General features: G+C 43.5%; 1 protein-coding gene across 1 annotated transcript in view; it reads right to left on the bottom strand.

The window, feature by feature from the left end:
* Positions 1-242: 242 nt before the first annotated feature.
* LOC119172768 (uncharacterized) overlaps positions 243-27,642 on the bottom strand; it is a 158,171-nt gene continuing 130,771 nt past the window's right edge. The window contains exons 2-5 of the mRNA XM_075893227.1: positions 11,654-14,705; positions 9,525-9,828; positions 5,746-6,218; positions 243-1,854 (exon numbers count right to left, since the gene is read on the bottom strand). Coding sequence (XP_075749342.1) covers positions 1,621-1,854; positions 5,746-6,218; positions 9,525-9,828; positions 11,654-14,689 — 4,047 coding nt within the window. The 5' untranslated portion in view covers positions 14,690-14,705 and the 3' untranslated portion in view covers positions 243-1,620. The remainder of the gene's footprint in view (positions 1,855-5,745; positions 6,219-9,524; positions 9,829-11,653; positions 14,706-27,642) is intronic.

Genomic DNA, 27,642 nt, shown 5'->3' with positions numbered 1-27,642 from the left:
TTGCAGATGCTAGTCACAGTGCTGGAAGACCTCCCTTTCTTTCGTAAAGAATGATCACTGTAAAAAACTTCTGCCTTAGAAAGAAATAAATTCAAACTTACTTGTTTACGAGAGTTGCTCCATGTTTGTACGACAGAGATTCACTGAGAACTCCACTATCTATACGCCTTCCAGTGTTGCCCGAGCTCTCAAATCATTCAAGAGCCATACCAGACAACAGTCAACTCTCCCACTTACATTCGTCCAAACAGCGTAATGTTTTAATCAGTCACACGACAAGAACTTCAGCGCGGCTTAGACAGCCGGTACAAAACAATGAGCACATACTTTTCTTAACCGTCCTCAAATACAAGCATATTTCAGACAGTGCACGGTCATAAAACTGCTGCTAGATATGAAATGTGCGTATTCTGCACAGTTGCTGTTAAAGAAGTGAAAAAAAAAACATGTAGTGCAGTCAACATCAAGAACAACCATCGCGCGTTAAAGTTCAGTGCGCACTTTATGTACACGCAGTGTCGAATGGTATTCGAAACACTCATTCGGTGCATGACTTGAAGATATGCACGTTGCAGGCCGCGTGAAGAAGTGTCTACGCTGCTGACACATTTGGAAAGCGTAACAGCTGAATGAACCTCAGTCCATGAAGTCCTTGCTTCGACAGTCGAGTTCTTTTTGGCCACGTGCATCGCAATAGGCAAGTAACGTAGGCACAGTTCGAAAAAGTTCAAAATTCTTCGCCATTGTCTCTCCTCCGACTTGCTGCCGTAACTGCACAGGGGAAGCACGACGGTTTCTCTCGGCCACACTGGTGTTTTCAGGGTGATTCAAACTTTCCTCGAAGAAGCCGAGAAGGTATCTCGTCCACGCAGAACTATGTACAAACTGAGTCACACTTCAGTCTTTTTACAGTCCGGATGGGATTCCTATTGAATTATCAGGAAGAAGGAACAAAAAAACCTACCATGTTGTAAATGCCAATTCCAGAAATCGTGTTCCATAAAATTGTATAATGCTTAACAACAAATGACCAATTGCTGAGAGTCGCGCTTACCAAATTTTGCGCACCATCTTAACAGGAAACTTTATTTTTTATGGAATTACACTTGAGACATGAGACAATTCATGTTTTGTATAGGACATTCGAATTCCCTATTTTAATGATGAAATAACGCTCAATCGCTTAGCCCTTTCGATAGCCTTTACAAACAGGTCGTTTCAAAGGAGCTTATCATTAGGTCAACATTGCGATGGCAGTATTGAATACTCGTGTTTCCACTTGAATGAATTGGTCTTCCACGTTAGTGACTTTCAGTTTCATGTGAGAGTGGTTTGCTCTGCATGCTATAAACGTTCGTTGTGGCGCCGTGTAAAAGAAATGTATCCGCCTTTTAAAAGGCCCGAACAAAAAAAAAGAACTGTACATAGCCGGAACTCCAATATTGCACTGACCCCGAGACTGTTCTCTGAGCCTTGTCAAACACCAGTGCGCACTCAATTTGTAGCCGGTTGGGAGGAGTTGCCGCGCAGGCCTTCCTCAATGTTCGGGGCGGAAAGGAAGTACGGTCATCACAATCACTCGATGACAATATCGCCTTGCGCAAGGCGCTGCTCCCGCTGTCAGGAGTAGACACCGTCATTGCTTTGTATTGAAAAATGCCGATACGAGATGTACTCCTGAGGAACTTCTTGCGCCTTGGCTGGACGCCGACGCCGGCGTCGCCGCCGAAACTTGAGCGCCGTGAGCAGCACAGCAAGCACGAGAATGAGCACGGCACTCACGCTACCGCCTAGGATCATGCCCAGCGTAGACAGAGTCACGCGTGTTCTGTCCGTGCGTGCCAGAGTCCGAACCTGCAAACAGCCAGTTGACGAGTAAAGAACGTGTATTCACAGCACATACCACCTAGAAAGCATAGCGTCTTTTTGGCTTTTTTTCTTACTTTTCTTAAGGTAGGAAATATTACGGAGAAAAAGTGGTAACTGAGTACTCAATTAGGATTTCGCCAAAAATACACTTGAAAGTCTACATCGTGATAACACAGTTCTAATCTTTTATATTAAACATTGCGTTCACGTAAGAACAACAAAACACACTACCACAGTGTTATTATGCAAGCCAAAGCGTTGTCTTTAAAATCAATGTCACAAGTTGACATTGCTTCAAAGTTTCATTAGCACATCTCTTTCTGACCACTGTAGTGAGAAAACAGCAGTAATTGCCCACAGACTCGCCTTTTCTTTTAATCCAACATCAATAGGTATCCCTGCATTGAAACAGCGATCCCATTTTTTGTGGAGCCTTTCATGTCCGGCATCCTGAATAATGATTTTGCTCTTCGTAAACAAGCATGATCTATGGAGCATTAGTAAATCCCAGTTTTCACCACTGATCCAATAAAAACGAAGGCAACAGCTAGCCCAACAAATGACGTGCGCCTTACCATAGTGACACCCCTGTCAGGTGATGCTTTGTCTTTGTAAAAATTGGGGCTGTACTACAACCTCAAAGTTTAAAAAATAAAAAATAGCCAATTCCACGTACAGGGAGAATTGATGATAAGCTAAACGCAAATGAGAAGGTTTGAATTGTCACCTTAGAATCAGAACAACGTTACGAGGCTGACGTAAATTATACAGTACATCACTTTTATGTGATGATTATCATGTTTGCGCCTGGCGTTTGTGTTTGTCGTCCATTCACGTCACGTATTACCAAATTTGGTATATGTGAAGCTAGCGAAACGGCCGCAAGCGCCGTCATGAGCGTGGTATGTAGTCATGTTCTTACCAGACATGCGTGTCATGATTTTCACGGGAGGGCATGTCACTTATGTTCGCCACGCAGTCATGCAATTCCATACCAGCTTTGCAATATGCCATGTGAATAAAACCACCGCAGAGGAAGCAAGACTATGACAAGTAAACTATAACATTCATGACATACATGTCGTGACTTTCATGTTATGACTAATTCGTAATGCTCTTCACACAGTCATGTTATGACATAACAATTTTGGTATATATCCCACTATCCAAACGGCCAGGTGAGCCAAACGTCATTGGCGGCTAGATAGATAGATAGATAGATAGATAGATAGATAGATAGATAGATAGATAGATAGATAGATAGATAGATAGATAGATAGATAGATAGATAGATAGATAGATAGATAGATAGATAGATAGATAGATAGATAGATAGATAGATAGATAGATAGATAGATAGATAGATAGATAGATAGATAGATAGATAGATAGATAGATAGATAGATAGATAGATAGATAGATAGATAGATAGATAGATAGATAGATAGATAGATAGATAGAGCTCACTGCCACGCGGTTGTGCTCAAAAAGTCTTCTGCAATAGGAAAAAATACGCCTTTTAAAAGTTGCGCTTAAATTGATTTACTTTACTCGAGATGCAGACGAAGTGATAAAGACATATATGCCATAACTTTCATCTTCCAGGATGATGTTAGAAGTGTTAAACATGAGGAAAAACGTGTTGAGAATTGCAATAATGAACAATGACGATGAACATACTGAAGCAGAGTTGTTAACAAGGAGGCGCCCCATGAATGATAATGGTGATTATCAAACTAATTGTGATCACGTATACCTTAAAATTACGGCGTTAATTACGACAAGCGATGAAGATGACAACAATCGCAAAAGCATGGCCTGCACAATTACATACGTCGGCTTTGAGTCGCACTGTACATACGTGGGATTTGAGTCGAATACACTGTTATTTAACAAGCAGTCTTTCCATGTTAGTGTAGAAAAAATTTTAAAGGTCTATGCCTTTGCGTGTTGAAGGAGCTTGAACCAAATTCACAAATTAATGAGGCGCTGCACAATAGGCACTAGCACACAAACATAAAATGACGGAAACACGCCACTTGTGTTTGCGTCATTGTAATTATATGATAGTTCCTGTGCCTTTAGTATACAGCTTCATTAATGCTATTGCTCACTTCCTTACTCATAATAGCATAGGCCCATATTAAACAACTGTAAAAACTGAAAGCGCACAGTGACCACTGTGTTGTAGGTGCGAAGCACGTTATGCGCTTGAGCTGTCGGTGTTTCCTGTTGTCATACGTCACGGAAGAGTTATTCGCAAAAGCTCGCAACAACACGCGCTCGCCTGCGAGAGACATCGCCACCTGTGCTTCTCCAAGTCACCAATAGGACGGTTCGTTGGCTCACGAATTGCTCTATTTCTGCGATGGACGCTGTTCGCGACCTTGTCTGTAGCATTGAGAGGGCACTGCCCGCAAATTGCTGTTGAGGTGTCTGTGTGGGAAACACTGGCGTTTCATGCCTCTTTAGGTTTCACGCTGATGGAGCTTTTTTCTGAAGAGCTCTGACGGTCATCGCGCTTTCGTGCTGAAGATACCGAGTACTAAACTGGCATGTGGATATAATGTTTTGTAACGATACGAGAATTCATCACTCCTAAAATTCGCTGCAATATCGCAAGATTTCTTTTTTTTTCACTTTCATCCACTAGCACAACTAAAAATTTCCCGATGTGGCCACGACGGAAGGCTCACACTGCTCATAGCCTGCTCGAGGGTTGACGCTGCAAGAGAGCTTTGCCACATCGCGCGTAATGCAACACTTACGCATTGGAATCTTCCGCTAAATTCGACTCAATGCCCACCACACCTCGGTTATTACTCTAAACACAGCTGCCACCAAAGACTTCACGATGTGACGCTATAATGCTGTGTCAGTTGAGGTTCGGCATAGTGTCTACCAATTCATTCACTTATCGCAATAGTATGGCTGACTCTCCCTACTGTGATAAGTGCAGTTGATTAGAGACTTTTGTCCGCGTCCTGTACTATTGTCTCGACATCGAAGAAGATAGGCGGACTGTCCAGCGTACCGTAAAGAGACTGGATGATTGACCGTTTACATTGGATAAGTTTTTGGGTGCGTGGCCTTCAAGTACATCAGCCCCGAAAGCCGCATTAACCGTTCTGCAATTCTTGAGGTCGACATCACTGAGCGACCACCTGTGAAACCCTGCATTTCGTGTGCGCTGTGTGAGTTGTGTGCAATGTCTATTTCCTGGTCTCTCTCTCTCTCTGTCCCTCTGTCTCTCTTTTACTTGCTAGTTTCTCTCTCCCCACATGTAGGATAGCAAACTGGATTTAGTCTCGTTAACCTACCTACCTATCCTATATTCTTTATCTCTCCCTCTCTCTCTCTCTCTGAAAAGGAGAAAATTCTCTGCATGGTAGATCCCTCAGTAGGGCGGCTTGAGGAACACATAAAAGTTTAGGAACAGTCGAACTTATGTCGTGTATATTCGTTCAAGCATTTACTTTAGTATGACATCTTCCCGAAGAATCATTAGCATAATCAGGTCTTGCTGCCAGAGACCTTTCTGCACCTGGACAGATCAGCAGTATCATATTCATGGCTCTCGTACAGGTCCCTAACTTTTTTTGCTTTGCTGCATAAATACTTTACATAATACCTCAGTTGATTTTTTTTTACTGCCCGTTTATAATAAAGTATAGTGTAAAACCCAACGTAAAAGTAGATAGACGAGTAACAGAAGATGTCGAACGGGCTGCCCAATCGTTCGAAAAGAACTTTCCTTCTTGCTATGCTACGGTCTCTGCACAGATAGCATGGAAAGCCATGCTTTATGAAGTATATAGTTACGGCTAAACAGCGCCCAATTTTGGTACAATTCACCTCGAACGACTATTGACCAACCTGTAGACACTTGCGGTTGTTGGTGGACATGTCGTAGGGCCGCTCCACGTCGGCAGTGTAGGGTGTGGGGCGACCGAGGCTTCGCAGGTACTTTCCGGTGGCGGTTACGCACACTGTGTACCAGGTTTCAGAGCGCAGACCATCCACTTCATAGCGACGCACGCCCGGCTCGAGTGAGGCGCCAGCTGAGGGCGCGGGCTCCGAGGTGGCGTGGTAAGTGACCAGGAAGCCTCCGATAAGTGTGCCGTTCTGGACGTCCCACTCGAGCTGAAGGCGGTCGTGGTCGAGGCGTCGCACCTCTGCGGACGTCATCAGGGGCGCCGGGCAGAAGTCGACCGGGTGTAGTGAGGCGACCGACTGGTTTGCCAGCTTGTCCGGCTGCGCGCAGCTCGGTCGCCGCGTGTTGAGGCGCGGGTGGTCTTGCAGCCACTCCCACAGACCTAGCAGACGGCAGTCGCAATGGAACGGGTTGCCTGCGGGAAATGCAGCAGCCGCGTTTCGCAACACTAGAAGCGTGTACAACTTGCTAAACACTCGCCTTTCTATATTTTTTTCGAAGTGGGTCTACTTTGCAATGTGTACTGTTTATGCTACAAAAAATAACGAACGAAAAGTTTGGCATATATCACGTACCTTTGGAATGGGTGTTTTGCGAAGCATCCAGATAAGGTGACAATGCTCTAAATTTTATTGATTGAAACTTTACGAAGTAGCGCTAAATATATTTACAAATGCACGCACAGACATACGTTAAATTGCGCGTATGTTTTATAATAGCAGTTATTTACAGTTACGTAACGATGCCTTCAGTAACATGGCTATTAGAACTCCAAAAGCGGTAATCTGATATGAAGCGCTGGTGCTCGCATGGGTGGTAGCCCAGAACCCCGGAACACGGCTACATAAATCAACTTCCTGTGATGGCGCCAAACTATAAATGATGGTAACCCGATGTTGCGGTTGCATCATAGGAGTACCTATATAATGTTTATAAATTCGATTAGCCAGTTCTACAACCACAGTTGACGTTGTAAAATAATTCCGAAGCTAGCATGGCTCTGTGATAGAATACTTGATTGCTACGCATAATGCTAGCGTTTGATTCCATACTGCGACACTGCCATTTGTTCTTGACATTCGTCCGGTCAGCGCTGCCGAGGTCAGCATTTTCTTGAAGTTCGACCGTTAAAATTACCCATGTGTCTTCTCGCCGTTCTTGGGTAGATATAAATTGTCAGTCACCTGTGGCACATACCCTCCCACGGGATTGTGACATAATTCACGTCATTTTCACCACAGTTATTTACGTAAGTGAAATTCAAAATTCAGCCCTTATATGTTGTGATCAGGCAAGCGTCTCGATTATCGAATGCTCATTATCCTTACGTTCTCTTGTCGTCTCGTTATTCAAGGCACAAATCATCTGACCATGGGGCACTGTTTGCCAAAAAAAGCGGCGTGCAATAAATCTCAAGGTCGTGACTCTCATGAAAGCGCCAACTCAACTTTTATTCTCGATAAACTTTTTCACTCTGCGTTCTTTACAAATAACCTTACTTTAATTAAGTTGTTACGTAACTGAGTAGCGTATACCTTACACTGTTCTTGTCATTACAGTAAATGATGCGTCTCTCATAATCATATGGTGGTTTTGGGACGTTAAACCCCACAAATCAATCAATTACAGTAAATGAAACACGTGATGATTTCTTACACGACAATAACAGTATCTGTGCAATGCAAGCTTTTGTTATTTGAAAAGACCTGCAAAAATTTATATCATCCTGTTCAAATTGCACTGACTTGTTCCTAATATCACCTAGCTACAGCATTAATGAGATCTAACAGATGATTATGTTAAGAAAAGCATAGGCGATGTTATTAAAAATAGGTGTAATGTTAGTGTGAAGAAAGAAAAGTGGACGAAAAGGTAACTTGCCGTGGGCAGAGACCGAACTTGAGAGCTTCGAATAACGTGTCCGAAGCTCTACAAACTGAGCTACCACAGGGGCTACCCCCTTGTCCACGTTGTGGAGTATATATGTGCACTAAACGTGGGAGCTCAGTCAGCGCCATCAGTAGCCATCCAGCGAGTGCGGAACGCTATTTTTCTGCCTGTTTGGAATAACGTAGCTATTTTGGTGCACGGTAAAGAACCCCATGTGGTCGAAATTTCCAGAGTCCCCCACTATGGCCTCTGTTATAATCATACGGTGGTTTTGGGACGTTACGTATCAGTCACGTCACGTCGCACATGAGCCGATTACTAGCTGTGAGCTGATAAATAATTCCTCGTATAATCCCTCCGAATACAGCGTGTTAGCTCAGTTGGTAGAATATGAGACGCGTTAGTGGAAGGTCACAAATTCGATTCCTGTGCACGACAAGTCAACATTGCGTCTACTTTTTCTTTATTTTTACATTACAATTACTTTTAGTAACATTCCCTATACTTTACGTGACATAGATTGTCTGTGAGATCTCATTATATAGTTTCTTAAAGAGAAAATGAGTCCTTCAATGTACACTTCTTCCTGGCTACAGCATTCTTTCTTTGATTCCAACGCAGTAAGCATACCAGAAAAACAAATAAATCACTTTGTCAGCCGCTTATTTCACGTTTAGTGAAATTCTTCCTAATATATCATCAGTACTCTCTTTCATCATCGATTGGACTGGAGATCAATCGCAATTCCTTTCGCAAGTTGAATTGCTTGCTGATTTCTTCATCCTGCCATGCCGGTTCAGGCGGGTATGCGGTACAAACTACATGGACGCCTGATCATTTTGCGTATTATGTACGTAGTCGTCATCTACGTAGTCGTCATCAGCCAGATTTACCGTTGGTTGGGTTCGAAAAGCACCAGAACTCAAGCTGAAAGTAGCCAAAATAGCCACACTATTTAGATACATTTGCATATTTTTAGCCAAGTTAAATGGAAAAAAAAATATTATGACTGATATTCTGATTATTCTACGATACAACCATTTTCAATGAGCAAGGACATACAAAGAAGAGCATTCAAAGTTTTTCCTTTTTCTATAGACATAGACCTGGAGACAATTTGAAAATAATTGATTAAAATGAAATAATATCGATGCACTTGTACATAACTTATATGAATATATGCAGTTCACGCCAGAGAAAAAAAAATGTTGGAGCATGCAAGCCAACAAGTAGGGGCACAAAACATCGAATACGTTTTTCTTTTAAGCCGCAAAGAATTAGACCAGCATGGGTTCAAATATTGCCAGTCCAGCTTCAAGTACTGCAATCTGGTTAGAGAGAAACAGCCCAGCTTCATTCAGTGGCGGGCCTCTGTTTTTGTTGAGTTCGCACTTGACCGTGTGATATGCACCAAAATCACAAACCTTCGAGTAGGGTGAGCCTACAAGGTGGGCAGGCAATATGCCAGGGACGCTTTTGCCCTCATCCGTGTAAATTCGCCACTCTATATTTGCATACATGCTGTATATTGCTTTGGAATGCCTCGAGGCGCACCAGCATGCTAGTGTGGTAAAAGAGTCCTCATGAATGAGATGCCACGGAAAGACCTAAGAAAGAGTGCATTTTATCAGCACACAATAAGAGAAGAAGTGGCTCAATGTGCTACAACCGAGGTTCGAAAATAGCCAGAAAAGAACCATGGCGTCCACCTGAAATTTTCGCGGCCACGTGGGTTCGTAAATTAACCAATTCAGTGCAAAGTAGCCACTACTGGCAAACCTAACGGCCATCCATAAATATCAAGTATCTCGGTTGGCCCTCTCTCACTTACCGTGAAGAAGCAACTCTCCGAGGCGCACCTCAATGGGTTGTAGCACTGAGCTGGACAGGTAAGCGAGCCGATTGTTGCGCAGGTCTAGGCTAACGAGTGCCGTGAGGTTTGCGAAGGCATTGACGGCTATCCAGACGATCTGGTTGTCTCGTAGCCACAATCCTTTCAGGCCATAGACGCTGCTGAACACGCCTTCGTGAATGCGGCTAACTTTGTTGAAGGACAGGTCCAGGTGCTCCAAACGTTGCAGGTCGGTGCCGAATCTGGACACGTCTGCGATGTTGTTCCTCGTGAGGTTGATCACCTACGCACAGTGAACGAGTGTGCTCGTTGCAGGAGTGCACCAAACTGGCTCAGTTAACACATTATTAAGAGAAGCAAGACAGTGTTAGACATTTCACAGTCATAGAAGGGCAGATTAGCACCCAGTCTGTCTTTTTGTGCCCAACTCGTATTTAGCTCTGTTTATTCGAATTGTAATGAAGTGCACTACTAACGCCTTTCTGATAATCTCAACTATAGTCTCGGAGTCTCTAACGCAAAATTATTGAGAAATTCAGCTTTTCTAAGGAGATGAAACTTAACCGATTATATGCTGAACTTGATGTTTTATGTTATACTCTGTATAAAAAGAATATTTTTATTTTCAGAAGGCAAAGAACAATTTTAGTGGCAACAGAAAATTCAGCCTTTGAATTCATCCATTGCCGCGGTGACCACATTTTCGATTTTGACGAAAGGGCTCAAGTTCTGTTCAGTTGGATTTCAGTGAACGTTAAATACCCCCCGGGTGGTTGAAAATTTCGGAGTACTCTACTGTGGCGTCTCTCATAATTATACCATGGTTGCGGTGCGTTAAACCAACAGTATAATAAATGTAAAAATAATAATAAATAAGAATAATATCGCATTATAATATTATACTTTTTATATTAGTGAGTCAACTGAGAAATTTACTTCAGTAGAAAACACTTCTTACGCCTTCTCTAAATCATGAATGTATTCATCGAACTACAGTACAAAGTAGAACCTCCCATATGCAGTAACTCCAGACTCATGTATACTGTCAACACCAAAGTTGGCGAGATGTGGAGTGTATGGCGGAATGGCGAAAAACCGCATTGCTGTGCCGTCTACCATGACATGCATCATGGTGTTGAGGTTCTCAGCCACAGCTTATGAGGTTAGATCTAAGAGCGATGCCTTGTCTAAACGTGCCGTTGCTGATCACCGAGGTCACGTACTAATCACCGAGGCTCCACCGTTGCTAATCGCCGAGGCCACGCCATTGCTAATCACCGTAGACACCACGCCGCGGCGCAGTTGGCGGTGCAGCAATGCAGTTGTCAGCCTCTCCGCCACGTGCTCCAGACACCGCAAACGTTTGCGGCTGACATTACGCCATGCATCCAGATATATGACACTACAAACAAGTGCAGACCATGTGGCGAGAGTGCCAAGCTCATCCTCATGCTGTGAGAGTCTCAGGGCTTTGTAAACAATTCAAACAGCACCAATTCATACGTCTCTTTCGTTGCCAGCTTGCTTTTACGCTGGAATGCCGCATTACCCAGATCGAAACTGAAAGCGCAATGCTGGGCTGGCCAGTTAGCGTGTCGTTGAAGCAGCTTTGAGACAAGCTCTTGGAATGGTGTTCAGGGCGCGTGGCCAGGTCCCCTAAAAGGACGATGTACTTGAATCTTTTGACTATAAGTTTACGCCTTTCTTTGATCACGATTTTGTCTTGTAAGATGAAATAATATTTTACGAAAGTCACTTTATAGCAGCCAATTGAGGTTTTCAGTGCAATTCACACGACAGCATAAAGGGGAAAAGAATAAAATAGACAAAATGAGACGCAGAGCCAGCTCAAAAAACAAATAGGAAGCCTTCAAAGAAATACGCGATCAAATTCAGTCTATTTTAGTTGTTTCGTTCTTTTACAAACAAAAAGCTATATGCTTAACGAAGTTCTAATGGCCACATTACATTAAATTTGTAATTTTGAAGGCTGCGCAAAAAAGCGTGATGTTTAACTAATTCAGTTTATTAAGAGCTCAAAGATCGTACAACTGATAAATGTTTCACCGTCTTGATTTAAAAAAAATTAAAAAAAGCTTGTCACGTACCTGCAGGTGGTCGATTCCCTGGAAGCGTTCCGATGGCAAGATTTCTATGACGTTGTATCCGAGATCAACCACCTGGAGCTTTTTCAAAGGTTTGAAGGCACCAGGCGACACTTTTACGATATTATTGTGCCGAAGGGAGAGCATGGACAGTGAAGGGAAGCCCAAAAAGTCATTGGACGCGATGATGGAAATATTGCCGTGATCTATGCTTAGAGTTCTCAGTGCGGGCAGACTTCCTTCAGTGGTAAAGTCTTCGCGAAATCTGATTAGAGGGTTCCGGTTGATAGTTAGCGTCGTGAGTTCTTCCATATTAGATGTTAGGAGAGCATTCGGAATGAATGTCAAGTTGTTTCCATCGAGGGACAATGACTGAAGTGTTCCAAGGTCATCGGTGATTGAGGAGTTGATTGATGAGAGCAAATTTTCGGTAAGATCCAGCGTCTTCAGGCTCGGCAAACCACGAAATGCTCCTTTGCTTATGCCAGAAATGATGTTGTCGGTGAGGTTTATTTTCGTAAGCTCGATGTTTCCTTTGAAAGCGTTGCTCGGTATTGAGGCTATCTTGTTCTCTGACAGTGACAAAAACTGCAAGTTCGGCAGTGACTCCGAAACCAATGGCAAATATCTCAGGTTGTTTCCGTCTAGATGTAGTTCCGTGACATTCACAAGACCTCGCAGATCTGCGCCCTCCAAAGAATCCAAGGCATTACCTTTGACGTTCAAGACCCTCAGTTGTGAAAGGGGCTCGAAAAGTTTACTAGTAATTGGGCCTATTTCTGTGTTCTCAACATTCAATGTCTCAAGTAAAGACAGGCCGTAAAAAATGTTATCATGTACTCCTGTAAGGTTATTACCCGAAAGATCAAGTTCTTTCACGCTAGGGAGATATAAGAAGTCAACCCTAGCACTAATTAGTTTGTTGTTACTAAGGTCTAGATGAGTTAATGATGAGAGGTCAAGGAATGATCCTGCTTCTACGTCTTCAGCCATCACGCTCGAAAGGAACAACTCCTGGAGGGGTATTTGGCCTTCAAACATGTACTTTCTTATCACGTAAATTTGGTTATGCGACATGTGTAGAACGCGCAATTTTTTCAGAGATTGAAACGTTTGTGGCTCAATATCCATGATGTTGTTATGGGATAAGTAAAGCTCTTCAAGGCTTTCGGCTCCTCGAAACATGTCCGTGTTCACGTGGCTCAACGTGTTGTACTCCAGGTACAGAGCTCTCAACTTCACCATCCTCTCAAATGAGCCGTCCTCAATGGCTATTATTTCGTTGTGGTTCAAGTGGAGTCGGTCCACTTCAATGAGGTCACGGAATATCTGCTTCTTTATCCTCTTGAGTTTGTTCCAATCTAGCCACAGAATATCTACTTTGTTTAGACCACTCATACTGTCCGTGTGCATGTTGCTGATTTCGTTTTGTGTCAGGATCAAAGAACGTAGGCTGGATGGGTACCGGCTCAAAATGTCGCCTACGTCGGTTAGCCTATTGCCGTGAAGATTAAGGTGCTGCAAGTTAGCGAGGCTCTGAAAAGCTTCATTTTCGATTGTCTCGATTCGGTTGAACTGGAGGTGCAGTTCTTGCAAATTCGGCAGCGAGTAAAAAACTCCTTTGCGTATTTTCTTCAACAAATTGTTTTCCAGTCTGAGGTCCCGTAGTTCCACGAGTTCTTGAAAGGTCCCCGGAAGGAGGTCGGCAATTAGATTGCTGTCTAGAGAGAGAGAACGCAGTTCGCGGTTGTTCTTGAACATGGTCGGATGTATCGAGCGCAGCTGGTTGTGAGAAAGATGCAGTTGAAACAAATGCGGCAGCGGATAAAAGGCAGCGATCTCAATCTGGGTGATGGCATTGTTCGCGAGAAAGAGAGCTGATATTTGCGACGAGTTCAAAAACGTATCGTTTGTTATTCTCAGGATGTTATTGTTAGTGAGAAGGACTTCACGAAGATGAGTCATGTTTCGGAATGTGCCACTTTCTATGCTGTGCAGGTGATTGGAACTCAGTTCGATGGTTCGTAGCCTTCTGAGAGGTGCCAGGACTTTGCGACCAAGAGTGTGAATGATGTTCTGACTGAGGTCCAGTGCTTCCAGCTCTAGAAGATGGATGAAGCACGAGTCATCTAAATCACTCAGCTGGTTCATGTGAAGCGACAGTGAATTGAGTCGCGGCATGGTCACAAAGCTTCTCTCGTTCAGTTCACGGATGCGATTTGAACTTAGGTCTAGGCGTTGTAATGCAGTGAACCTCGTGAAACCGTCATCTGGTATTTCTTTGATTTCATTTTCAGCGAGTCTGAGTGCTTTCAGGCTTCGAAGCCTTCTGAGGGCGTTTAATGGAAACTCTTTTTGACCACTGTCTATTAAATTCAGTTCCTCGAGGCTGTTCTCGAGCCCTCCGAATGCGTATTCCGTGACATCGGTAATGTTGTTCTTTGAAAGCTGTAGGTTTGTCAGCTGAAGTCCGTAGAACACATAGCTTTCGAGTGAAGCGATGTTGTTCGAACTTAGCTCCAGAGACCGAAGGGATCTGAGGTCTTTCAATGCTCCTTTTGGAACGTGCTTCAGTTTGCTCTGCGTTAGTGATAAGGTTTCCAGAAAGTCTTCCAGGCCCTCGAAAACGCCCTCTTCGACGTTCTCAAGCTGAGTATTTGACACGAACAATCGCGAAATAGTCCTGTTCACAAAGAATCCGGCTGGCAGAGTGGTGATGTTGGACTGCAGGTTGTATATGCTGAGCATCTTGACGGGGCTGTGAATTTCAAGCAGTGTACTCCGTATTTGGTCAGGCGTGACCGAGTTGCACTCGAGAAATACGTCGCTGTCGAACTCGTAGCACGGGCACCAAGGCTTCCTGTTCCAGGACGGGCACATCTCCTTAGCGTCCTCGGCACTGACAGGGGGCATCAGCAACAGCACCGCATTCAGCAGGGGCAGGATCCACTTTAGTACCCAGAGCCATCCTGACATAAGACAGCGATGCGGTGTGGCTCGGTGCAGGCCCAGAGTCCCGCGCAGCCGTAAAGGGACCATGTCACGTGGTCGGCATCTGCAATTAAAAAGAGAAAAATATTGAAGCATGACCTTGCGTGTTTGAGCTGACCAGTACTGAGTTCAGCGACCCATATCAAGAGGTAATGAATGACTCATTTTTATGCACATTCGCACTCAATATGAATTCGCACTCAATATGAGTTGCAATACGCCGGATGTGGTTAAAGTGAACCCAAACCTAAACAAGGACACCTAAAGATGTTAGGTTGGTTCAGAAAATACCACTAACTGGGACAGTTTAGTTCATCTTTTTTTTACTACGTAAGTGTCAATTTTCAGTGTTGGTGTCATTCTGAGTCCAGACTGCGTGTTGCGACTCATATTGAGCGTGACTGTACCTACCACAGTGTCGTGAAGAATTCGTGCAAGTGAGTGACGCGCTACGTCTTCATCGGCCATTCACAGTTATCGTGATTGTTCCGTTGTGATAAAATAAATGCTGTGTTCACAAAGGAGGCACATAAGCTTTTTCGTATACAAGTCCACCTATTATTTGAATAGAAAAGCATGGCCAACATAGATGCAGCCAGTTCAATCCATTTTATATTCAGCTTACATCAATACCGATACAAGCAATTTACGACGCTTGCCACGACTGAGTGTCTTTTTATATCGTGAGGAATTTGTAACTATACCAGTTTATCTTTATGAAATTTTACATGTACTCACGATATTTGTTTATCGCATCTAAGATCGATGTCAGTGCGATGCGAGATTTCTGAACACATCTCTCATAATTGGTGTACGTGTCCTAACACTAAAGTAGTATAAATTCGGCATAATTAGAACATTGCCCATGTACGCAAACTAAAATACTGAACAAAGCAGCGACAATCTAATCAGTCGGACGGTAGAAACTATTTTGAAGTAAAAATAAACTAAGTCATAGTTGAAGGCCGTGGCAACCTAATTGAAAAATTTCGCGATTCCTGGAAAGCTTCATGGTTCTGATATCATATGACGCAATTTCATCTCTTGCCTTACGTGAGGATAAACACAAAGTAACAAACAAACGTTGCACAAGCTTCGAGACCAGAAGCGTAGCTTTGTTATGAATATCTTAACCAATTTACATTTTCACTTGACGTAGCAAGGGGTAGCTCTTACAACAAACTGCGCTATCAAGGAAGAGAGAATAGTGCTTTTGGGTATAGGCAGAAAAAAGAATACAGAGAACATACTTAACATCTAGAAGTAAAAGAGATGAACAACAAGATAGTCAAAACAAGCTTCGTGCTACGGTATTGTCCAGAGATCTTTTTATAGGAATACAAACCAACAGAATTTCGTTCGCTCACAATAGAAGGGGGACGCATTGCACAATAGGTGTCGCAAACGGCAAGGCTTCTATTTTCTCCCCCACCATTCGCTCTCACTGTCAACTCAAAGGGAAGGAAAGGAGTGACAGGGGTTTCTTCGATTGAATCCGGTAAGCCTCGTATTGACCGTCCTCCATGGCTGCCCACCGGTGTCGTTGGCGCAAAGGAGGGCAAGCAGAAACAGTACAGTCCTTCTGCCTTGAGCAGGTAACCCCCCCCCCCCCCCTAAAAAGAAAACAAGAAGGAACAGAATGGGGGGTCAGCCGACGTTGAACCAAGAGTCGCTGGACCTGACATTCGTACAGAAGGTGCTGGGCACGCGAAAATGCCAGCTCGAGCAGGCTGAAGCTGACAGTGACGTCTGCTACGAGTATGCTTTTCGCTTTGATTGATCAGACATTCGTCGATTTTCCTCGCTCTCAGCATTCCATAAAACGAATGAAAAGCTTGGGGGAAGAGCCACTGACACACTTTGAGAAATTATGAATTACTTCGTAAAGGAAATGTGACATGATCAGCAAACATGCGCGTATGTACTATAAAACTGTAGAAAATAAGAATCATGGTCACATTGACCCCAGCTTTGACACCTCTCTCTTCTCATAATTCCTGAGAGTTTGGGTGCCTTCTAGAATAGCTGCGCAAAAGCAAAGCGCAGTGAACGGCCTAACAAAACCTTTGATCAGTGCGCTGCTAGAAACAATAAGTCTACCGAATGTACTGTAGTGATAGATAATGTAATACATGACATACGCGGCTCAGTGACTGCTGAAAAATTTCTCAAAAGTCAGAATGCGTCATTGAAAACAAGAAATTCTAGTTGCACAACAATGGAGCATGAAGCTAAAAATACAAATAATAGTTGTATTTAATAAAGGAGGTAAAAAGTTTTTCATCAAGCCCTCTCCTTCTGAATACTAAAAATCAGTAGGGGGCAGCAGCAAGCTGCTTTGAACTTCACTACTTCTAGCGAACAAATTGTTTGTGGATTATGTTTTTCTTCAGACTGATTGCTATATGTGCCGTTATTTTTTCCATCTCTAATATTATTGCTTTCATTGCTCATGACGACACCACTTCCTCACTGCTAATATGAAAACACTAACTTTCCTCCTATCTTTCTTTGATACTCATTCTTTCAGGTCTCCTCGCTGCAAGCATTTTCGGTCGTGGTGCTAGATTGCATAAGTTACCTCAGCTATACATTTGTTATCTCGAGCCCTTGCTTTTCTTTTGTTTATGTAGTAACTACTTTGTACTAGAACAAAAGAAAAACATGGAAAGAAACATATAGGCACGAACTTGTTGTCGCATCAAATATAGATTCGATATAGACTCGAGGCTTTCACGTCCTGCATTGAATTGTGAAGCCGAATTTATGTTGGTATCTTCATTGTTTTAATGATAGAAGAGAAAAGAGAAAAGAAGACAGAGGAAATACATCGATGTTAACGAGTTAAGCATAACTGCCATGCTACCCTCTACAAGGGAGAGAGATGGTTATTATTCAAAAAAAGAGACATAAAGATAGGTGGAATGCCCACACACACAAACACGCACACATGGGAACACACACAGGAACACACACGCACACGCACGGGCAAGCACACACACACACGCGCACATCCCGCTGCGGTGGTCTAGTGGTTAAGGTACTCGGCTGCTAACCCGCAGGTCGCGGGATCGAATCCCAGCTGCGGCGGCTGCATTTCCGATGGAGGCGGAAATGTTGTAGGCCCGTGTGCTCAGATTTGGGTGCACGTTGAAAAACCCCAGGTGGTCGAAATTTCTGGAGCCCTCCACTACGGCGCCTCTCATAATTATATGGTGGTTTTGGGACGTTAAACTCTACATATCAATCAATCAAATCAATCACACACATGCACACGCCTGCAAGGAGACACACACATGCACGCGCTCAGACAAGGGCACACACCACATGGGCACACATACACACACATACAGACAGGCACGCACGCACCCAAAGGAACGCTCGCACGGACAATTAACGTCACAGAGCAGAGAGCTAGTTTTGTGTGGTATGTGGTAGTATTGTGAATCTACAGCCGCTCTTGCGAGTATGTTGTCTTGAGGAGTTATGAAAGTTTCTAAAAATGGCGATAGAATGTGGTGAGTTAGTGTTATTTTGTAAATATAATTTATTTTTATGCTTTTCAAAGGCTGTGGTGAGTTAGTACTACTTCGTAAATATAATTTATTTTTATGCTTTCCAAATTCTGACGTTATGGCGTCTCCACGAACTGCAGGCATCAGTAAGTGCAAGCAGTCGTGATGAATTTTACGGTTCAGTAATTGACAAAAAGAACTCCTTTGTTGGAAAAAAAAAATGAGTAGCAGCTGAAAGGCCTCTTCTCGACGGTCTCGTCATTTAGGACTTTCACGGAGAAAATTGAAGGCACTGGCTCTACTTAGCTTCTGATGCGCGAACTCGCCTCTAAAATCAGCGTTCAATCTTATTAGCACGTCCAAACAAGACTACCTTTCAGTGTGGACAAGCTGCCTTCTCGAGTACATGCCAATAAAAATTCTGTTATACCGTCCGCATCCGCAGGACAGGGGTTATGTTGCTCAGAAACAGACTTTAAGGCGTGGGTTCTGTCCTGGAGGCTGTGATCGCATTTCGATGAAGGCGAAATGGTACAGGTCTTGTGCGATATGAGGGCACGTTAAATAACACTGTATGGCCAAAAGTTCTGGAGCCCTCCACTATGCGGCACCCGTCATATCTATTATTGTGGTTCTGGAACGCAATACCCGAGGTATAAGCGAAAGGAATATCTGAGGTTGAAACTTTTTCACGACATATTTTACAGTTGTACAGGTCTGGACCCTTCACGATACTTTTGCGAACCGGACTACGTTTTACAGCGACTAGATCATGCCAATAAGATAAGGGAAATGAGCTGCGTACTGACGCAGTTAAAATGTCATTTGTTCGCAGGACGATAGCGCGGTGGAATAGGTTGGCTTCTGAAGTAGCAGAAGTTACTTCAAATGAAGTATTTTCAAGATTACTTCAGGGTCTAGAGTAGTGTACTCGCGAGGATGTGTAGGGACGAGACGGTATACTGTGAAGCTGTTTTGTATTGTCTACTCCCACGTGCCACTACGCATAGTTGACAATGAATTGCGTTATTATTGTGTTGCAGAAGTGTGAGTATCTGTATTCAGTGTTGAAATTTTGTATTCTTTTTTCCCACTCTAATGCCCTTGGGTTCTGTGGGTGCTATAATAAATAAATAAATAAATAAATAAATAAATAAATAAATAAATAAATAATAAATAAATAAACAAAGGTTTGGTTACATCTGATTATAACATGAGAAATGCCTGAACTCAGTGAGGAACGCACCATATGTACTGGTATGCATCGGCTTCTATTCGTCGCGTGGCTCATGTTTGACACACGACGGCGATGCGTTTGCCCCGAGTCACGACGGAACTCGGGAGGATTTCGTCCCGCCGCAGCAGGGAGCAAGTACACACTGTAAGAATAAGTGCCTGGTCACTGTCTCGACTCGATGTTGGAGATCTCCACAAGTAGTATGGAGGAAGCTGCCGTGTCACTCTCCTGCACCTACTCGAATGCAAACAAGGCGTTGGAGCTGTGTAAATCATCCCCCGACCTCCCGCTGGCATTGATGGGTGGGCGGCACGCACCGCTTGTCGAAGGGTTTAACTGCGTTGGGCCCCGTCGTAAGGAATTATGCTGGGCAGCTTGCGTTTACGACTGTTTCGCTCTACGCCGTCTACTATTAGGCGTTGCATTAACCGAGCCATACGGTGAACATGGCAGTCAGGGTGAAAGTGAGAGGAAGAAAACGAGTGCATAGAGTAGAGCAAACAGTAAAAGTGTGGAAGTAATGAATCACAGAATTTTTTCTTTTTTTGTAGTCTACGCGCGACGACAACTAAACTCAAATTTTAGTGGAATACTTTCTTCGCTCCGTGGATATATATATATATATATATATATATATATATATTGTGTGTGTGTTTCGTTACTATCTTGTTTGTTGTTATTTGAGTTTTATATTGTGATAGGTGTCCACCGACGGTGACATTTTGGTTCTTTATTTTACTGAAATATTGTGATTTTTTATGACAGTAAATGCCCGTGGAAATTTTGTTCACCCACCTCTTTTTTGTCGCAAGTAGGTCGATTTCTCCGTTTCTGAATTTGAGCTTCGAATAATATAGTAATCCGGTCTCTTTATTCGTCTTGTATGAGTCATGATGCAGATATTTAGGTTTAAATCAAGTCTAAACTAAACAGAGACAAACACCCTTGACCCCATTGACATCGGAAAATGTCTCTACTTCCCGAAAAAATTGAAATTTCACCACTCAGCTGGCCATCAGCTTCTTCGCCTGCATTTGGATTACCTTCACATTCCTCGCGCATACAGTGTGGGGCCTAAATATTTACCTCGTTTACATATTATATCGACGTTGACAGTACCCAGACTCGTTCCTATACCGCAACAAAAACACAGCTGAAACTCTGTGCAAAGTTGAGAACGTGCGTGCCGCCGAATCGTCGCTACATCTGAGTGCGCCGTCAACTTCTAAGAGACAAGGTGACTGCTCGAGATGCATGCATGCACACAACGAAGACAAATGCAGCAATGCAAAGCCGCGCGGCACCCGTACCAGGGAAAAAGCTCCGGGCACCCGACTTCGCGAGCGACTACGCGACGAAAGAGCACACATCACACTCCCCTTTTCCTTCGCTACTTTCTATGCACACAACTGAACAACGCCTCGCTAGCCCAGACGGCAAGCTTTGCGTGGAAACGGTCCAGGTGTGGCAGCGACGCTTAGTATTCAGCTCGTTTGGCTTCGCAAACATGGCTTCCCAGGAGCGGCTACCTCGTGTGTGCTTTCACTTCTTTTCGCTCCCTGTGCCGCGGTGTCTCTCTCGTATTTTCGCGCTCCTATCCTCTCGCTCCTTCTCTTACCCTAAACTGACAGTCCACCTTTGGCTAGCCTCTTCCTCACTTCTGAGCAGAGTCCGCTGCTTAATTTTTACGTAGAAGCCCATCTAGTTGGAAGCCGGTCGACCCCCTTCTTCGCAAGCAGCCCTTCCGCACGCATTATGCAACTGGAGCGCTTCATTGCGCTGATGCTCGGAGTCCTGGAGGGGAAACCCTCGGCCCTGGTTAATGTCGGCTGGTACAAGGGTTCTCCTCTACTTTTCCTTTCCCCCAATGGCTGCACGTGCTCTGGCACTCTGAAAGCAATCCCGTAGTTTTCCGCAAATCCTAGAAAATGAGGACGTTACTGATTGATGTTTGATCGCGGAAATCACAAGAAAACCAAACGAAAAAATTGATGGCCATATCCACAAAGAGAAAGATGTTAGAGGACCTTGCTCGTAGATGATGCACGGGGCCGAGTCTGCTTGTGAGACCATTTCTGTAAAGAGGCTCGTTAACATGCCGGTGCCTGATGTTTACGTCAGAGACAGCGTTGCCAGCCACGTTCCACGGCCGGCACAGCAGAGGGTTGACCATCTCTATCGGCACGTTAACCACCTGCCCCTTTATGCCATACTGGCCGCTGCCATGAGTCAAATGCCTAACGCTCATAAATGGCAGACGTTGAACTATCAGGCGTTGTTGATCAGCCCTGTTGAGAGCAGACAGGTTAGGGGACTCGGGAGAGTATTTGTACCCGTGCGTAGCATTCATCGTAGAAACTTGTCACGTGCTGCCGTGGCTAGGAAGCGAAGAGAATGATCTGGACGAAGTCGCCATGAGGTGAGCGCGCGGACTATCGAAAAACGGACGCCTTGAACGCCTTGGGTGGCAGCATGTCATCCGGTGAGCATTGTTTGAATCACAGAAGAGGCATCCGTTGCGGTGACCTCGAGCGGCTACCGGAGAATACACTGTCAACACTGGTGTATGTACAGTATGGTCCACTGTTAAGTGGAACACTCGAATGCATGCCATCAATATTTCTGGCCCTCTAGGAACAAGTGTATTAAGAAACAGTCTTCATGCAAGTCAACAGTCTATCAAGAGAAGTCGGAACTTATAACCACCAGTAGCTTTATGCATATCTAAGCCACTATGATTCCGTAAGATAGCGAAATCTGAACATGCTGCTCTCGCAGGTGTTCCCTTTAAGAGTGGACCCATCTGTACATACCAGCGGCTGCCGGACAAGGCGCGGCCATAAGAAGCTTGCCGAACATCCTCCTAAAAAGAGATGGTGCAGCGTAACGCTGAAATAACGAGAGAGAAAATTTTCAACTACCCGCTAATAGTTTTCTTTATGTCAACCATCCCGCCACATTACGGAACTCCGCAAAACTGATTCGCACTGCGGTGTCAAATAAAATAAAAATATACTACAGAAGGGTTTACAAAGCCTCCAATTAGCCGCAAGCACCCGCTTCTTTCTTTTTACATTTTCTCTGGTTCAAATAACGAAGCTCTTAAAGCCGGAGTTGAATTGTCAGGTGTCTGCGAAATGCCTCCATGCCGTTCCTTAACAGGCACCGTTGCTTATCAGCCACGCCCACCAAAACAGACAGTCCGTGTAGCCCACGCACCAAGCTTGACTGTCACACGAGAAAAGTACGGCTAACGAAAGACCCATGTTTTTACCACGGGTGCCACTGCGGTCGGCTTTTGAATGTTTACTCTGAGACTGAATTAGAGATATTTGAGCAAAAAATACGCAGCATCAGCCAAGGCCACGCGCAGTCCCTAAGATCGACCAGCTTCGATGTTCTTTAGGCTTTACATGCAGCTACTGTAAACTTTTATTGTGTATTGGGTTAAGGTGAAGACCCCTTTATCTTTGATTGTTGATTATTCGCCCATGTCACACGTACTGGTTCGCCCATGGTGAAACACCCTCAGGATTAACCTTAGTGTTAAAGAAACATGACTTACACTTTTCAATGCCCACGTTTCTCGGGGAACGCCAATTTAAAGATGCTGTGTTCGGTGCTACGAGGCAGTTTTATCTGCTGTTTTATGTAACTCATTGCGTGTGCATACTTTTCCTTCTGAGCTTTGAAATAGCTTGTGTTGTAGAAATGACCATGCCAGTGTCAGCCCTAAAAGCTCGTTGAATCAAGTGTATTTCTGCCTTTGGTGGTGGTGGTGAAACTTTATTGCGCTAAAAGGGGTACTGAAGGATACTCGTCTAGGCGGAAAGCGTAGAGGGTATTTCCCATGTCAGTGCAGAGGGCTGGATCATCGTACCGAAATAAACTTCATTCCCATTTTACCTAGACTTCCTCTGTTTACAATGTTCTTAGAACTGATGTGGTTTGGGAGCTTCTTGCTTGCGCGCTTTTTTTCTTACTCTCTCCTTCACCTAATATATAGTTGCTTGAGTCTAGATATGTTTGCGTTTATAAGAATTCAAACGTTGGTAACGCTTGTAGCATTTGATGCCACGAGCAACATATAGTCATTGCTAATGTTAATATAGGTCAAAGGTATTGTATAATTGTAGCTCGAGTAGTGTGTTATTACCTGTTAATGCGATATCGTTGAAGAGCTTGTTTCGCAGTCAGTCCGGCGTCAGCGTCAGTGGTTTTGAACGAAAAATCACCGTTTTTTGCGTCCCCTAAATTTGAAAAAGATGCCAATAAAGTAAAAAAAAATACCATGGTCTGAGTGGGGATGGAGCCCGTGTCGTTTGCGTGCCAAATTTGTGTTCTACCACATAGCCATGCGTCCGCTTGTAGAAACAGAGAAAATAACTTCATCTTCTTAGATTGCAGTGAAATCGATTTTCACGCTTTTTAAACATATGCGTCCTCTATACATACTCCACAATACAACATTAAACATGACAGTAATAATGTATGGTACAAGTGTACATTGCCATCGGAAGCCAGAACATATGATTATCATAATGAGTTTGTTGTTTAACGACGGCCATCCACTACAAAAGGCAGGCACGTTACTGCGCCTGTTAACTTATAGACACACAGTCCATGGGTGCAGAGCAATTTTGAACAGAATTCATGACTAAGTGTTTGAAATACAAACTAGGGATAGGATATTGCTATCGCGTTTAACTCTTAAAGGCGAAGCTTAAGGATCCCGCAATTTCTAGATGGGCAACGATTCGACAGAATGAACCTTTGTGTATAATTTTGAATACGCCTCGTAATAAGACACTACCAGTTAAAAGTCGAGCTTCGTGGAAAAAAAGGCTGACTAATCTCCTGTCTTCCCGAGGGTCACGCAGCAATCGATACCTCAGTGGAACCACTGACTTGCCGAAAAGTAACCGCATGCTGGAATCGATATCAGCAGGATGCGATCCACCGTTATTCATTGTACATCTCAAATAGTCCCTGCAATTTGTTGAAGTGGAGAGAAGCTTACTGGGTGATTTGAAAGTAACAAAGGGGACGAGCACAATGCGAGCCCTTGTTGGTTTCTCTTGACCGATGAATGGAATTTGTATACCATTCGCGATTGCGACAGCCGCAGGGAGCCAGCCTTGCCTTCACTAATGCACTTGACAGAAAAGAAACATATATGTATTTGGCGACGCAGTCTGAAAGACCTTCGTGATTGGATCCATGAAGTAACTGAGGCAGGCTAAAAGTACCAAAGAAAACAAACGTAAATTGAGCTCTATCACCGGTCCTGACTTCTTCACTGCCTCTCACAGCTTCGGAAAGCGGCAGGCTCCGCGATAGATCTATCCCCACACGGCTGGCTCCCTGACTGGGAGGGAAACGTAAAGCTGTCTTCAAATGAAATCGACTCCAGATCTTTTGTTCCGTGACAGAAGAACGGTAGTAAAGATAGTAGGGTCCCCACACCGTCGTAGCGGATTGTTATAACGTCCCCCGACACCGAGGTCGGGATAGTGGAACATTTTTCTGTTGGCGCCAGCCCTTCTCAAAGCGCTCTTTGTCCTGCGTGGCCTTTTTTTGTATCCACAATCTCGGGCAGTTTTTTTATGCTATTTTCTTTTTTGCCTTTTGGACATACAAACTTGGCTGACTTTGTTTACTTCCACAAAGCGATTCCTTGATTGCGTCATGGGATTCGGCAGCGGGAATAAAAAATGATGGTTTCATAAACGGCCACCCAAAACCTTGTTCCAGCTATTCAACGTACGCTGGCCCTTCTACACAATTCAATGGTCGACCGACGCTGGCTTGCGTCTCCGACAGTAGCACACGCTCCTCCTGGGAGACAGTTACTGTTCCATCGTGGATTCAAGCACAGCCTTTAAGAGCTCAGTGATTTATTTGTTCGAAAGAAAAGGCATAGTAGTCCGTCGCGGTCATCGGACTGTGACTTTATTGGGAACTCCCGCCTGGCCGATACGACTGAGAGGATACGAGTGACGAAGAAAATGCGGTCGCATTAAGACTATAAGTGACATATACAAATTTTGATAAGCCTAAACACGTGGGCATGTTAGGCAGACATAAATCGCGGCACTTTTTAGCACTGCTTTGGAGCAACTATCGGCCATAACGGCGTCATTTCCATAGCTCTGAGCGTAAAAATCAGACATATACCTTTAAATTGGTTCAAGTCTAAAAGTTTTAGCTGCTCGAAAATAATTGGGGCACAAGTGGCTTATGCCTCTTGTGCACATCCTATCTTGTTTAGGTGTCATGCATTTCTAAATGAATACGTACTTTTCGAGAACGGGTAATCTCTAACCTAGACTATTCTTAGTTATACGAGTTTCGCGACGGGATACTTGAAGCACGTGCTCATCGTTTTCTTCTTCAAGCTCTTCCTGTCTTTCTGTTCGATGAAGGACCAAATAAAGTTCAGATTGAGGTTGAAAACTATCTGATCTTGCTCTTTATGCAGTTTTATATGTACTCTGAGCCAACACGGAAGTTTTAGATGCAGTAGTGTTTCTACAAAAGTGTATTTGTGTTCCGAGTACTTCAGTGTTAGTATATGGCATTGAACACCTTTCCTTGGGGCGCTATACACCTTTTCCTTAGTCTATAAAATTTCATAAACTTCCTTTTCACCGCTCAATAAGTTTTTCTCTCAGTTATTCATGTAGACTAAACGAACTTCAATAGAAAGTAGACAAATAGTTTAGTGGAAGAAACACTAACAGTAATTCAGATACACTTTTTATTTAGGATCCCTACAAAGGTCAAGGGCACTGATGTACGCGGACGACACTGTTTTAGTTTTCACAGGACACTCCTTAGCAGATTTACAAAATGACGCGATGACCGATTTATCGAACATTTCGGAATGGTTTGCCAGGAATCAGCTGACAGTTAACTGTACTAAAACAAAGTATATGGTGTTTCACTCTCGTACGAAACATATTGACGCTGAATCTCTTAACCTAACAATAAACAACACTCCTATTCAACAAGTTCCTTGTTTTAAATATTTAGGCGTCACTTTTGATGAACACTTACACTGGCATGAGCAAGTACAAAGTGTGTGCGCAAAGCTAGCCTATGGCTGCTATTCTCTAATAAAAGCTCGCCAATATTTTCCACAAGCTATACTCCGCACACTCTACTTTTCATTGTGTCATTGTCACATAGGTTACTGTCTGGAATCGTGGGGTGTGACGTACAACAGTTATCTAAAAACTCTTGAACGACTTCAAAAGCGTACACTGAAAATCATAAGCCAAGGTGAATCAGTAAGTAATATTTTCCAATCACAACGCATTCTCTCGGTTCCGATGTTGCGTGACTACAAAATTGCTGTTTCAGTAAATAACATAATTAATAGAAATTCACCTTTGCCTGCTGATCTTTTTTCAATTCCTAAACGCAATACGCGACATGCTTCGAATGGTAATTTCAATCTGCCCAAATGCTTTAATGTTTACGGAGAAAGACTGATACAGTTTAGTGGAACAAAAATATGGAACACGGTCCCCCTAGAGATTAAAACGGCACGTAATTTCAGCATGGCATGTAAATCATTTTTTCTGTGCAGTCAAGACATGTAAGCATGTGTGTGTGATTCGATTTTCATTGTATTTTTTTAATAAGTGCCTATGTATAGAAACTAGCTGCAAGCTAATAAGTATGCATATCTGCAAGAAAAAATGTATTACTGTGTTATCTGTATCACATGATTGTTTTTTTTATGTTGTTACCTCAGAGCTGACCTGTACACTTTTTTATGTTGCACATTGTATTGGACCGTCCACTAGCCACTTTAGGCTATCGGTCCAAATAATCCCTGTAATTGCATATATCTATTTATGAAAATAAAGCTTCATTGATTGATTGATTGATTGAAACCATGTGTTACAATGGCTCTTTCAGTTTTTTTATCGCTTTTAGGAAGCCAACAGCGGCGCAAAGTAAATTTCGCTTCTGTTTTTCTCCTCTCAAAAATGTTGCCTAAATTAGAAGTTACGGTATAAAAAAGTTACAGCATGACTTTTACATGTCTCAGCCTTTCACTAGACCATATTTCTTATCGCTGTCAGGCACACTTGCGCGTTCCTCAACTTTTTATTTAGGATCTACGAAAAAATATATTTTAAAGGATTGTATAGAAACAATAAAGAACATTGTTTCTTCTAACGACCTGAAAAACAAAGGAAGGAAAAAAAAACTCGAATCTTGAGGTGCTGTGAGCA

Source organism: Rhipicephalus microplus, chromosome 4, assembly GCF_043290135.1.
Source record: "Rhipicephalus microplus isolate Deutch F79 chromosome 4, USDA_Rmic, whole genome shotgun sequence".
NCBI lineage: Eukaryota > Metazoa > Arthropoda > Arachnida > Ixodida > Ixodidae > Rhipicephalus > Rhipicephalus microplus.
This window is presented reverse-complemented; position numbering and strand designations above follow the sequence as displayed.